Source organism: Engraulis encrasicolus, chromosome 10, assembly GCF_034702125.1.
Source record: "Engraulis encrasicolus isolate BLACKSEA-1 chromosome 10, IST_EnEncr_1.0, whole genome shotgun sequence".
Lineage (NCBI taxonomy): Eukaryota > Metazoa > Chordata > Actinopteri > Clupeiformes > Engraulidae > Engraulis > Engraulis encrasicolus.
The window spans coordinates 34508407-34522467 of NC_085866.1; the positions used below are offsets into that span (position 1 = coordinate 34508407).

The 14061-nt window shown below is 45.2% G+C and overlaps 1 protein-coding gene across 2 annotated transcripts in view; it reads right to left on the reverse strand.

The window, feature by feature from the left end:
* The window catches only part of tbc1d22b (TBC1 domain family, member 22B), a 98439-nt gene that overhangs the window by 83152 nt on the left and 1226 nt on the right, over positions 1 to 14061 (reverse strand). Inside the window, exons 2-4 of one of the 2 annotated variants that reach the window (XM_063208705.1) lie at positions 9699 to 9755; positions 8731 to 9125; positions 2564 to 2731 (exon numbers count right to left, since the gene is read on the reverse strand). In XM_063208705.1, the coding sequence (XP_063064775.1) occupies positions 2564 to 2731; positions 8731 to 9125; positions 9699 to 9755 (620 nt within the window). The remainder of the gene's footprint in view (positions 1 to 2563; positions 2732 to 8730; positions 9126 to 9698; positions 9756 to 14061) is intronic. The other variant, XM_063208706.1, reaches the window with a different exon arrangement.

Consider the following 14061-nt stretch of genomic DNA (forward strand, 5'->3'; position numbering starts at 1 on the left):
GGAGTGGACTGTGCGAGTCTTGCCTTGGGCATCTGTTCTGTCACTCGGGGAGAAAGGAAAGGAAAGGAAATGTGGTGCCTGAGGACAAAAAAAGCTAAAAAGGCTCTTACAATTCCATTTCAATGTCGCCTGTGGTGGAAGAGCATCGTGTGCCGTGATCATTACAGCTGCCCCACTTTGCTGAACATGCGTGCGAACAGAGAAAGAGGAACACGCTAACACACGCTTTAACACAGTCCCACGCACACGCACGCACACACACAATCGGCATCACACATGCATAGATTCACACTTGCACCCACATACTGTATATCTCTCACACACATACACACATTGCGCACACACACACACACACACACACAGAATCACACATGCACAGCTTGCCCCCCTCCTTCTGCCCCCCAACACACTCGTTTTCCAGCAGACAAGCTGTAGGTGTGTGTGAAAAAAACCCTCATCTCATCTGACTGTATTGAGACGGAAAGATGGAGGTCCAGAGAACAGAAGGTACCCCCAGCAGGAGACTGGGGATGTGTGTTGAGAACAGAGAGGGAGAGAGAGAGAGAGAGAGAGAGAGAGAGAGAGAGAGAGAGAGAGAGAGAGAGAGAGAGAGAGAGAGAGACAGAGAGAGACAGACAGAGACAGAGAGAGACAGAAAGAGAGAGAGAAAGGAAAAGAGAGAGAGAGAGACATGGGGAGAGGGAGGGAGGGAGAGAGAGAGAGTAAAAAAACAACTGAGAGAAACAGACAGAGGGGGGAATTCACGCAATATACAAACAGACAGACAGCGAAAGTGGGAGATGGAGGGAGACACTGAGAGGAGGAAGAGTGAAGAGAATGGGAAGATGGGGGCTGAAAAGAGAAGAGCAACTGAAAGAGCTGTCAGCAAAGTCCCACAAGTACCCTAGTGCTGTAGTGACGAGAGGGGAGGAGGAGAGAGACGAGTGCAGAGCACAGCTCTGAGAGCCAAAGTGTGTAGTGGGAAGGGAACAACACTGCCAGATCCACTTCAGCAGGAGAGGAGCAGAGGAGAAGAGCAGAGAGGAGAAGAGTGGAGCGGAGAGCAGACAGAGAAACAGATGGATGCAAGGCGGAGAGGGCGATATGGAGAGAAAAAGAGAATCGGAGAGCGAGGGATAGGGGAAAGAGGGAAGAAAAAGAAAGAAAGGAGGGGATGGAGAGAGAAACAACGAGGATAGATAGAGAGAGAGACAAAGTTGTAGTAGGAGGCACAAGGATTTAAAAAGGAATGGGGGCAACATCACTAAGCATGAATCTTGTGGAGTTGCCTTAAAGCTGGCCTGTTAGAACACTGGGGCCTAGACAGGGAGAGGGGTGGAGGAGGCAGACGAATGAAGAGAGACTCAGAGAGAAAAAAAGGGAGAAAGAAAGAGTGATAGCACCAAAGTGGTGCAAACAACAGGCTTTAGACTATAAACAATTTCGGAACTAGGAAAGATACAAGAGAGAGAGAGAGAGAGAGAGAGAGAGAGAGAGAGAGAGAGAGAGAGAGAGAGAGAGAGAGAGAGAGAGAGAGAGAGAGGAAATGAAGAAAGCGACACTGACAGATTGACAGAGACAGAGTAGGAGGAAGACAGTGCAGGAGACAAACACACAGCACTATAGATAGACAGCCGCATGTACAGACAGACAGACAGACACAAACGGGTATTTTCAGCACACAGAGTTCTACATGTCACGCCTGTCTAGACAGAGGCGTTTGTACATGGCATTGCACCTCAACGTGAACTCCTCTTGTCTAGGTTAAACACAGCACAGCACAGTTATATAAACATATTGGTGTGCCCAGTCCTTCAACACCCACATTAAATTAATCATGCAGAAGATATAAAGTGAATTATAAAATGTGGAAATGTGATTAGCCTATGCTGATAACCAACGCGTTTCAAAGCTCTGTCCTACAAAGCTAAAAGGCAGTAATGTTGTCATTTGTCAAATTCAACTTAGACTTGTAATGGACTACAGAACAACTCCTTTGTCTTGTGACTAAATGCATTGCCTTTTCCAACTAAGAGTACACTAAAAGCTTTTGACTGCTTGAAAGGTTTTGGCTGGGGCAGTGTTTTCTATGCTGCATTTTGCACTTGCATTGCACTTTGTAGGGCAACAGAGGCAACAGTTATCCAAGCTGCACTGAAGATGTTGCTTAGTGTTGCCAATATGCGGACCTGTGTGTGTGTGTGTGTGTGTGTGTGTGTGTGTGTGTGTGTGTGTGTGTGTGTGTGTGTGTGTGTGTGTGTGTGTGTGTGTGTGTGTGTGTGTGTGTGCACACGCACACAGAGAGAGAAAATGTGTGTGTGTGTGTGTGTGTGTGTGTGTGTGTGTGTGTGTGTGTGTGTGTGTGTGTGTGTGTGTGTGTGTGTGTGTGCGCACGCACACAGAGAGAGAAAATGTGTGTGTGTGTGTGTGTGTGTGTGTGTGTGTGTGTGCGTGCGTGCGTGCGTGCGTGCGTGCGTGCGTGCGTGCGTGCGTGCGTGCGTGCGTGCGTGCGTGCGTGTGTGTGTGTGCAGTACTCCTAAAGTGTAAAGGCAGCACAACTTACCCAGGTCTGTGTTGGGGCTGGCCAGTAGCTGTCGGAACTTGTCCAGGCGGGTCTTCTCGCGTATGGTCATGGGCGGCGCCCCCGAGGCGTTCTGGTCCGAGATGCGCGCCACCAGCGGGACTATGGGCCGCACCGGCAACGACTGCTGCTTCTGGAGACTGGAGCGCACTGGAGGACACAAGAAGTACAAGTAGAAGTTTGAGACAGAGAAACCGAGGGGGAGACGAAAAAAAAACATTCCATCCCAGGGCTCCTAAAGTCTAGGCCACTTTTTTATAGCGACAATGACTGGAGGCTGGAATGCACTGTGGAGGTCACAGGAGAAGGGTTTGAGACAGTGAGACAGACTTTAGGACGCAGAAGAGGGATTTCAGACAATGAGACGTCGGGGGAAATGAGGACTACGGGCACAGATAATAAAAAGAGAATCTCCAGATTCATAAGCCAAACTGGCCACATGCTGTATTTATACTGTAGTCATATAATCTCTATTTATACCGGAGACAGGGCCTGCTGCTTCTGGCGGCTGGGGCAAACTAGAGGAGGACACGGGAGAGGGGTATCAGACCGCTAGACCAAGAAGAGATCAAGAAGAAAATCCCAGGATTGGAAAGCAAAAGTCTTGTGACATGTTTGTTCAGCAAAGTAACTGAACTGTCCTCCCAGTTCAATTTATCCCAAGGAAGATTACTAAATGCTGATTCTGTAGGCTGGAGTGGACATGAGGCCACAGGAGAGGGCTATAACACATTGAGACAATGAGAGCAGAACATTAGGACAGAAAAGATCCTTGGATCTAAGAAAAGGCTCTCCACATATGTATTTGTTGAAGCTACATGTAAGTCAATGAACTGGCTAGCCCGCTTTAACTTAAAAGATGCACTGTGTAATATTTTAGTGTTTTATCTCCAGAATCCATGCTGCCCATTTAACAAATGTTAACTTTTGTTTACGAATACTCAGTACAATATTCATAATGACTTGGAAAATTGCACTTTTCGTACGTGAAAAGCAGGATCTTCCTCATGTCTGTCATTTTGAATTTCCAGAATTATAAAACTTACTGTACTTTGCACCTTTAGCTGTTTTTTCCACAAGGAAGATTCATTAGCTAGGCTTACCGTTGCCTTCTGCAGGCTAGTGCGCACTGAAGGACACGGAAAGATATAAGACAGCAAAACCAGAGGACTCTGGCTACAGGTTTGTTCCAGGTTTGTCACTGAACTGGCTAGACTGGAGGACACAGGAGAGGGGGATGAGACCACGTCCTTCCTGTCTTTTCCTGCGACCTTCGGCCAAGGCTCTGCGTCATTGATTTAAGTTTTTATTCAATCTTGCAGAAACACATTCCAAAGTTTAATCTCTCATTTGCAACCGATATGTTGAATGGGGGGAAATCCCCAAAAAGCCACACTGTGCTGGTTGACAGAGGGGACACATTATTGTTTTCTCCACGGAGGCAGGGCAACCCCGAAGCAACAGGATTGGAGAAAGTAAATTTAACTTGCACCCAGTGAGGGCAAAGAGGGAGATAAGGACCACAGAAGAAGAGAACACCCCAGGATTCCAAAGTAAAACTCTAGCCAGTGAAATCAGTGAAGTACTTGGTCTAATTTCCCCACAGCTTTGCACCAGAAAGATAAACTTTTGTGCACAGGATAATGAGAGGACCAGGGAAGTAAATCCCAGGATTAGGAAGTAAAAGTCGTTTGACAGCTTGTTCAGTAAAGTCACAGAGTTACAGTACTTTATCAGGTCTAGCTCACCTCTCTCATCAGGAAGATTAACCACTGATTCAGTACAGGCTGAAGGGAACTGGCAACGCGGGGGGGGGGGGGGGGGGTTAACGAGATGAGACATCGAGACCAGAGGGGAACGGGAGAACCAGAGCAATGAGATCTTGCCACTTGCTTGTTCAGCAAAGTGACTGACTAGGGCCCTGTCGTGGCTCAAACGGTAGGGCACTGCACTGCTACACCGGGGACCCCGGTTTGATTCCGGCCCGAGGTCATTTCCCGATCCTTACCCATCTCTCTCTACTACTCACTTCTACTCACCTCCAACTGTATCTAAGAATAAAGGCATTAAAAACACAAAAAAGTAGCTGACTAGTTGGTAATATTGCACAACTCTAACTGGAAGATTAGGGTTAGGCTACTTCTCCCTCTGTATGGAGCAAACTAGAGCTAGAAAATATCAGACAGAGAAGGCCGTAACAGGATTTGAAAGTGAATCTTCGGCCACATACTTGTATCCAGTAAATACACTGAACTAGCTGACCCACTATCAGTTTACCAACAGTCTTGCACCAAGAAGATGAATTACTGCAACGGGAAATGAGAGGACCAAGGACAAAAATCCCAGGATTTGAAAAAGTCTTGCGACATGAACTATCTGGTTCAATTTACTCCAAGTCTTGCACCAGGAAGATTAACTATACTGCTGCTTCAGTAGGCTGGGAGAGAACTAGAACACACAAGAGGGGCGATATGAGGCATTGATAAAAATCCCAGGATTTGAAAGTAAATGTCTGGCCACATATTTGTTCAGCCCTCAGTCTCTGAACAAACTGGTCATATTTAGAACTGTTTCACCAGGGGTAATACACTACTATGAGAGAATAGAAGAAGAGAAATGTCAAATATCCTTGCTTCTACTGCATGTACACATATGGGCCTAACAGGAAATTATCAATGCATTGCAGAAGTCTGCTGTCTGTTGAACACACACTATATGCATGCAGGGCCAATGCAGAAAGATCTGTAAGACACTACTGAGTGAGAACCCCATAAGACACTACTTCAGAAACTGCAGTTGAGCGGCATATACTGCATAGTGCATGTGGGACTGAGGCAGAAAAGGTCAGGAGACTTGAAAGGCTACCGTGTGTGGAATATGATGCTGCACGGTGCACACAGGCCCAACACAGAGAGATCAGGAGACTGGAGAAGACTACTGGCAGGCACACAGTGAAGTGCACATGATAGGACTGACACAGAACGATCTGGAAAGGTTACTGGATTGATATGCTAAAGAGGTGGGAATGGATGTACATATATGATATTGCATAGTCAACACAACACAGAGCTTAACTTTCAAAGGAAAATCAGGAAATTGTAAAAGATTACTGGGGCGAAATACTACAATGGGATGGATACACACATGATACTTTGTAGTCCACACAGAAAAACACAGGAGATTCAGAGACACAAGACTGTAAGAACAGGAGATGGTAAAGAGACTACTGACCAATACATACGGCAGGCTACATAATGGGACTGGTAGTGAATGATCAGGCCACTGTGTCTAAATACTATGCTCATACTGCATAATGTACTATAACTGCAAAGTGCACACGTGCACACACACGCACACACACACACACACACACACACACACACACACACACACACACACACACACACACACACACACACACACACACACACACACACACACACACACACACACACACACACACACACACACACACACACAGAGAAAAACACAGAAAGATCAAGCACCTGCTAGAGACTGCAGATGTCGGGTACATGATGGGACTGAAACATAAAGATCAGACATTACAGACAGTGCAGTACTACAGTGGGATAATGATATGATACTGCATAGTGCACACACAGAGCCACACACAGGAAGATCAGGGGACCGTTAGAGACTACTATCGGACACACATACTGCAGATAATAAATTTGCTAGCAAAGCCCTGTGGGGAGAGACAGAGGAAGTGAGGAGAGGAGAGGAGAGAGCACCACCACTGCACTGTGCTTGGTGCCTCGGTGCCTGTGAGCGTCCGTGCCCGTCCCTGAGCTGGCCAAGTTGCTCTGCTCAGTAGCGTTGCCTGGCTGGGTGGCACTTTATGGCCAACATAAACTTTATGAGTAAGAGGCTCTGCCTAAGGGAACGCGCGCGGCCCATAACAGGGGTGGATAAATCATGCATTCATCAGCTACTCTAACGCCCCCCAGAGTGCCACCCACCGTGCTGCCCAACACCAGCGACCCACCCCCCTTACGGCCACAGGGATGTGCTCATTTGCTCATGTGCTCATGTGTCCTGGGTCACCTCTGCCAGCATGTGGGCTGGACGCAAAACAGCTGTACGGGACGCTGGCGGGCGCGACAGGACTGACCTCAGATCTGTCATCGGAGCTAATTTATTCAACAGCAGCGGAGCAGAGTGGTATGGTGGTGAGGGTGCTGACTAAAAAACAAGGCAGAATAGCTGCTAGTGGCCATGTTTCCTTGCTTGTTATGCTTTTCCCAGGGTAGCAACCAGCTACTGTGCTCAGTGTAGCGGCGGATGCCTGTTTAACAGAGCAGCAAAAGTATGCAAATTATATCCCTCAAATTACATCAACTTTGGCAACAGTCTATGTAATATTGCGGTTCAAACAGGGTGACTACTGGGAGATATGACTTCAGCACATTTCGAAGATGAGCACAATCCATCCCCAAGAGCAGCCAGTGGTATTTCTTTTACAACTTGTGACCTTGAGGAGCAGTCTCCCTCTATATGTTTTAAGCACCGTCATAACTCAGATTTATCGGCGTGATATTAACCAAAAAACTTTTCTCAGCCCTGACTTGTTCTGTCCTCTATTTAAATTTTGTGGCTTCAGGGCAACCGCGGGGCATCAGCTCCAGTGGACTGAGATATTGATAAGCGTGAGATGGATGTCTAAATAGCTGATGCCCACCGGTAAAAAAAAATAATAAAAATTATAAATAAATAAAAGCTTGCTGGGCCGAGCTGAATAATGCATCCAATCCAAACATAAAACGAGGGCATAAAGACGCAACTGACTGTGTAATTCTTGTCAGTTGGAGGAGATAAGGGCCCCGGACACACGAGACCAAACGCGGTAAAATAGACAGTTAATCAATGACACTCAATGGGATCGTATAGAGGTGCACTTCAACTCCGATCAACTTGGGAAGACATGATGAAAAACAGCAAAAATTCATGGCTTGTCCCTCATGATGTACCACAGTAATGTGATTCAAAGGCAGTAAACTATGGGAGAGTGGCATATTTATAAGGACGCTTTGTGCCCTCTGCAGGTAAGCCATGGAATTGCACCCTGTAGTTAAGGAGCGTGTGGCAGCTTTCTCACCAACGTCCAGACGATTAAAGTCTCTTACTTGATGTCATTTTCATCAATTGAACTCTGGTATTCACTAAATTAAGTGAACTGAGACCTTACAAACGAGGTAGTCTTGGTCTGTTGGATTCCAGCTGATTCCAAATTATTCAACATACATTATGGATAGCTTGTATAAATATTGATCAGGAAATACACGTTTTGCTTCATTTGCTGATATGGGAGCACCAGACCACTGAGAGGTTAGCACGCTGCATAGTAACACCTTAACTGCTTAGTGTGGATAAAATAATCAAACCAGTGGTGGTCAAAGTAGCCCTCGGATGACCAAAAAAGGGATAATGATGATGATTAACTGAACTCAGCTGCTGAACTGCTCCACGCAGAACATGGAAATGGACCATGGGGAAGAGGAGAGTAGCATGCCCCAAAAAGGGAAATAGATATGCATATAAAAATGTTTTTTGCCTGGTATGGGCAAAAAAATCTAGTAACGTGAAAGCCGTCTGAGACCCTAAAATGATGTGAAATGGTGGAATTGATTAAACTTTTACCTTACAAGAATGATGTTTGCTCTCTCCAAGCAAGCTATGGAAATGGAGCTGAGAATATTAGTGCACAGTATTTTATTGCCTGGTGTGGGCCTAGTCTAACTAGTGATGTAAAAGCGACAGAAGACTACCTTAAAAAATGAGATGTATGATCTGACTGCCTTACATGCCTGACAAGGTGCTGAGCTGGGCATCACTATTGTACTTGACCACCCTGCTATTGCTGGGTGCTGAGTACAGTGCTTAGTGTAGTATACTACTGCATATGCATGGTGGGACTGATGGGCTGACAGCTGAAACTGCCTTGAATGACAATTATGTATGATAATGTGCTATAAAAGTCATTTTGTTTGATTAATTTGATTGATATATTACATTACATTATTACAATACATTACATAGAGCTGACACTTTAATCCAAAGTGATGTAAGTTGTTTTAAGTACAAGGTACTAGTCAAAGCCCATCTCCATATACTGTTTGTATGCGACATACCTGAGGATGTGTTGAGTTGGGCTTCACTATTGGACTTGACCACCCTGCCATTGGTAGACCTCCCTTCTGTCCTCTGCTGGTCATGGCTAGACTCGCTCCTGAGCGACCCCAGTGTGTCAGAGGAGGGCTGGCACTCCGAATCGCTGTCCGAGGGGGCGGGAGGGCTTACGAACACGGGCAGCGCTGAGGGTCGAAGGTGGGGTGAGGGTGCAGGCGCAGGGGCATGGGTGGGTACATGTGCGGGGGGTGCAGCCGCCATGAACAGATCTTCGTCCTCCTCATCGTCGATGTCCCAGGCATCATTGGTGCTCCGTGCAAACTCCATGAAACTGGAGGCCTTCTTGGATGATTTGACATTCTGAGTGCTGTTTGACTTTGGGGTGTCTTTGACGAACCTGTGATGAGAGAGAAGGAGAGCAAATCACAGTCAAAGTCATAAAAGAAGGGATGTGGGTGGATGGGTAATGGCGGCAGGATGATTGCCCATTCCAACTGAAACCAAATTAAACCTTCATTCAACAAAAAGAAAATTGGTTTCAGAGACAAGAAAATAACAGTGGAGCCAAAATAAATCAAAGAGACCATGGCAATAATAATTTAAAAAAAAAACAATATTCACCTTGCTTGAGAGACAAACAAAGAAAAAAACAAAAACACTTGAAACATTCACCATTCAGATGAGGAACAAACACTTAAAACTACCTTAACTAGGTAATAAAAAATGGAAAAACAAATTGCATGAACATAAAAAAGAAAACAAGCAATGAACCTAACTCTAGTGATGGCATCAAACAAATGTAAACCAATACACAATTTCAATACAATACACCAATATAAACTCATGTGAGGAAGGAAGAAAGATAATCGGAGTGGAACTAAAAAAAGGAAGTGAAAGAGAACTGATGAGGAACATTGATGTGTGATCTGGACAAGTGTCCAACATGCTGTCAGTCCTGAGCAGCACTTACGCTCTGGGGATCCGCGGATCCAGGGGAGGGTGCTGAGCCCCATACACAGGCTGGAGACTGGCAGACACAGGGGAGAGAGAGAGAGAGAGAGAGAGAGAGAGAGAGAGAGAGAGAGAGAGAGAGAGAGAGAGAGAGAGAGAGCAACAGTATATGAAACAAGTACAGAAGTGAATATAAAGCGAAGTCTTTGCTACAGATTATAATCATTTCTACAGAGAGGAATGAGGAAGAGACAAAGAGATAGCCAGGAGAGAATAGAGGGAAATGTTTCATTTAAGAGGAAAAGTGTCTTCCTGCAGACCACTGCGGTGCTCAGACCCAGACTGAAACCTGTAACCTTACAGTAAAGTGGACAGCAAGCTAGCACAGAGCCACCTATGCAGCTACCAACTAGTTTGTGTGTGTGTGTGTGCGTGTGTGTGTGTGTGTGTCTGTGTGCGTGCGTGCGTGCGTGCGTGCGCGCGTGCGTGCGTGCGTGTTTCTTTGTTTCTGCTCCAGATTGTTCAGGTTTACCTCCGTGTAAAACAGTGCTAATCATTCCACAAGAGTTAGAGGAGTTTGTGAGTGAAAGGGAGGCAGGGGATAAGCCTGTGTAAGCCTGCACAGATGCATACTTCTGGGCAGGCCATATTTCTGGGCAGACGGTAGCTGCTCCATGGTATAATATAAGGCATTCCAGTCCACTTGGGGGCCTGAGTCAGTGTCACTCAAGCAGCATAATGGCTGTCATAAAAACTGGAGGGCACAAGGACATCTGCACAAACCCCCTACAAATACAGTATACACACGCTTTGTGGAACCACACAAGCACAAGTGCATACACGACGCATGCACACAAATGCACGCATGCACACATGCACGCACACGCACACGCACCGCACACGCGCGCACACACACACACACTTAAACTCCCCCTCTCTTACACACACACATACAGTACTTAACACACTGACTCCCCCCACACACCCCTCTCTCTCTACCTCTGACCTCTGAGAGGTCACCTCTCTGGTTAAAAAATGAATGTCACCTGGACCCTTGCGCTCTCATGGACCAAGTGGAAACAGTCACAGTGTAACTAACCCTGGTCATTCCGAGGGGACGAGATGGACAAGCAGGCTAACTCAAAAAGAGAAAACTGTCACTGGTGTAAAGGGAGCAACAGGAGGAGCCGAGCCGAGTTGCAAAGTAGCACATTTACAGAGGAGACGAGCACAGATAGAGCTCTTTCCCTCCCAAAGCACAGTCTGTTCCTGTTCCAGGACTCCTGGTTCAAAATTTAGGAAAGGATTCAATTCAAGACAAGCTGTTGTGCTCAGGACAAACAGATTGTTCTTTTTCCTACTGGGCATAATAGCCCTGCATAAACGCCAGCCAATTACGTCTCAGAACAGTCTAAAACGCATTCTCACGAAATGAGTGTGAATAATAGGCTAACTGCTCTCTTCAACAGCAGTATCTTTTCATGCCAAATAATAGTGCATTGTCTCTTGCAAGAGGTGAAAGCTTTTTGCACACCTAGTTTAACTGGCAGGTGCATTTAAAATGATCAAGCCGGTTGTAAATCAGTTACTTAGGAAAAATACATCCGGCACACACTGATCACTTCACCATTACTTATTCGGTTGTTTTACAATGTATGAGTCTTACCTCTTCATCAGGTATATGTTGAAAAATAATAAAGTAATTTTGAAATGATCAGTGTGTGCATTTAATAATATCTCCTGCATCCATTCCCAGTCCATCCTTAACAGAGGTGGTGATAATAACACACCTGATCATGACAATAACAACTTGACAACCTATCCATGCAGAATACATTAGACAGGCCAATTTGCATCATTTTAATTCACAAATCAAACTTTTATTGCACATTCACACCATTTCATTTACCAATAGAAATATACAGTAGACCGATCTAACTGCTTTTTTATTCACAAGTCAAACTTTCATTCCAAATTCATTTAATTTCACCTACCGGTACCAATAAGTTTAGCCTATTACTTATTCCAAAGTTAAGACAAATCCACAAATTGGGCCTCGCTAACAGCATATCTTAACCAAATATCAGTCCCCTGACTCTTTTTGCTTATTCAAACGAGTAACCAAACTGCTGCTAAGCTAATAGTAAAAAAAAAAAAAAAGGGAAAACGCTGCAGTTTGTAACAGCACCCCAACCTATGGTGTTACCCATGGCACCACACCAGACCAGCTGAGTCAGACTGCAGACTGGAGGAGGTGACATCACAGTCATCCAGGCTTCTCATGTTACCCGGCCAGGCAGCCACACCCGTTACGACACTGTCACAATACAGACGTAACACGGCACAGGGGAACAGGAACGCAGAGGACAACAAAAAGAGAACAAAAGGCCAAAAGAAAGGTAGAGCTCCTACACAAGAAACATGTGAAGGAGCTGAAGAATGCAAAATGTATTTAAAAAACAAACAGTTTATTCAACACTACTCGGTACTCTCTGTGTTGAACTAACACTGCATGTTTTACTGTGTAGTGTGAGAGCACAGTGAATCTCTGTGCTTAATTCATACTCTGAGGAGTTTCTGTGCAAGAGGGGTCTAAATGCACAAGGGCAGGTGAAGGTTTCCTGAGACCTTGGTCAGCATGAAAACTTCTAAGAAACTCTCAAACTGGAGGAATTTGGGGATAATTGCACTAATGATTAATCCATAACACATCCTAGGGTTCCCAAGGTCTTTCAAACACTATTTCCATTAAAATTTGGGCTATTTGCCTTGAGGCACTGTCTCGCACGCACGCACGCACGCAGGCGCACGCACGCACGCACGCACACGCACACGCACACACACACGCACACACACACACACACAAACACCAGCAGCAGCAACGGCACAGTTCGCTTTGCCAACTCTGTTCAAGCAAACCCACCTGGACTGTTTTAAAACTTCCTAAAACTTACAGCTCCACGATCCATCAGGACCTCCTAATTAATAGCGTAATACAAGACGATCCGCCCCCATGGCAAGTTAAGCTAAGCCTGAGTGTATTGAGGGAGGAATCAAAGAATTTTTCGGGTAAGCTTTGGAAGTTAGGATACCGCAAGATATTAGAACGATTTTTTTTCTTTTTTGAGAAAGACTTTTGTGTGCAACCCTGCAGACAATTTCTCAAGAAGAAGCCTCTCAAAAGCTCCTCTTTTAAACCTTGCTGCTTTTCAAGTCCTTGAACATTTCTGTTCATCTCTGATTCAAGTACATTCCAGAGTCTGCGGAGGAGCTGAGCATGTGGGAAGCCCTCTGCTGATCATTATTCCTCCACAATAATGAGAGGGAGGCCTTGGGCTGGGGAGAGGTGAGACTCACACGGGCCCACCGACTCACTTCTACATGAAGCACTTAAGTGTTGCAGTTTGAACATAATGGATTAACGGAGCCTCATCAAAGAGTTCTTCATGCTTGGAAGAGGTTTTTCGCTCACAACTAAGACAACTCCTGTTGCCGCTCACTGCTGCAGTGTTACATGTGGGGGAGAATGAGTGACAAACAGATATAGAAAAAACGGAAGACACCAGACTAGCTAAAATGTTTTTTTGGGGCATTTTTGACCAGAGAACGTAATAGCAAACAGACTAGTCTATAGAGAAACATAGGGTGAATGCATAGGCCTACACAAAGCCATGCAAGCACAAGCTGCACAAAAGAGCGTCACCAGTTCAACCAGCAATCACATTCCGTAGAGCTTAGGACAGGAAACAGGTTTCAAAGTGGACTGAGTCTGACAGAAAAGAAGCAAGCAGCTCAAAGTTATATTACAAAGTTATACTAATCGTTCTGGTATCAGCTGGCCAAGGACCAGGAAGGACAAGGGTTTACAGAGGTAGCCTCATAATGCGCTCTGTTCCACCATTGGAGTGCTTTACTAATAGTCGAAAAGATTTTAATACCATAATACTATGTTCATTGCTATGACATTACACAGAGTCTTTGGTAATATATTAAGACCTTGTCATTGGTATTCCGGTAATAACAAACTTAAAACAGTGTGCTTAATGAAAGCTGGTACTGGACGTGGGGAGCATACAGTAAAATGAGTTTTGTTGCAAAATGGTGCATATCCATTTTGTAGAATGATGGGAAATTGACATTTTTGTGGGCATTCCATTGCATTGCAAAATGCATGTTATATGTTCTCAAAATAATTTAAGGGCAAGAATTCACACATAGGCGATATGACCTCTGAACAGTAATTTCCAATAATAAAATGCTAAAATCAAAAATGGCTGATACGTAATTTTGCAAGTGAGAGTAAGGATGCCATGATCTGCTGTTCTCTGTGCCATGTGACCTCTGTGTGACTGAAATGCATGCTGCTGTCCAGATATCAAAAC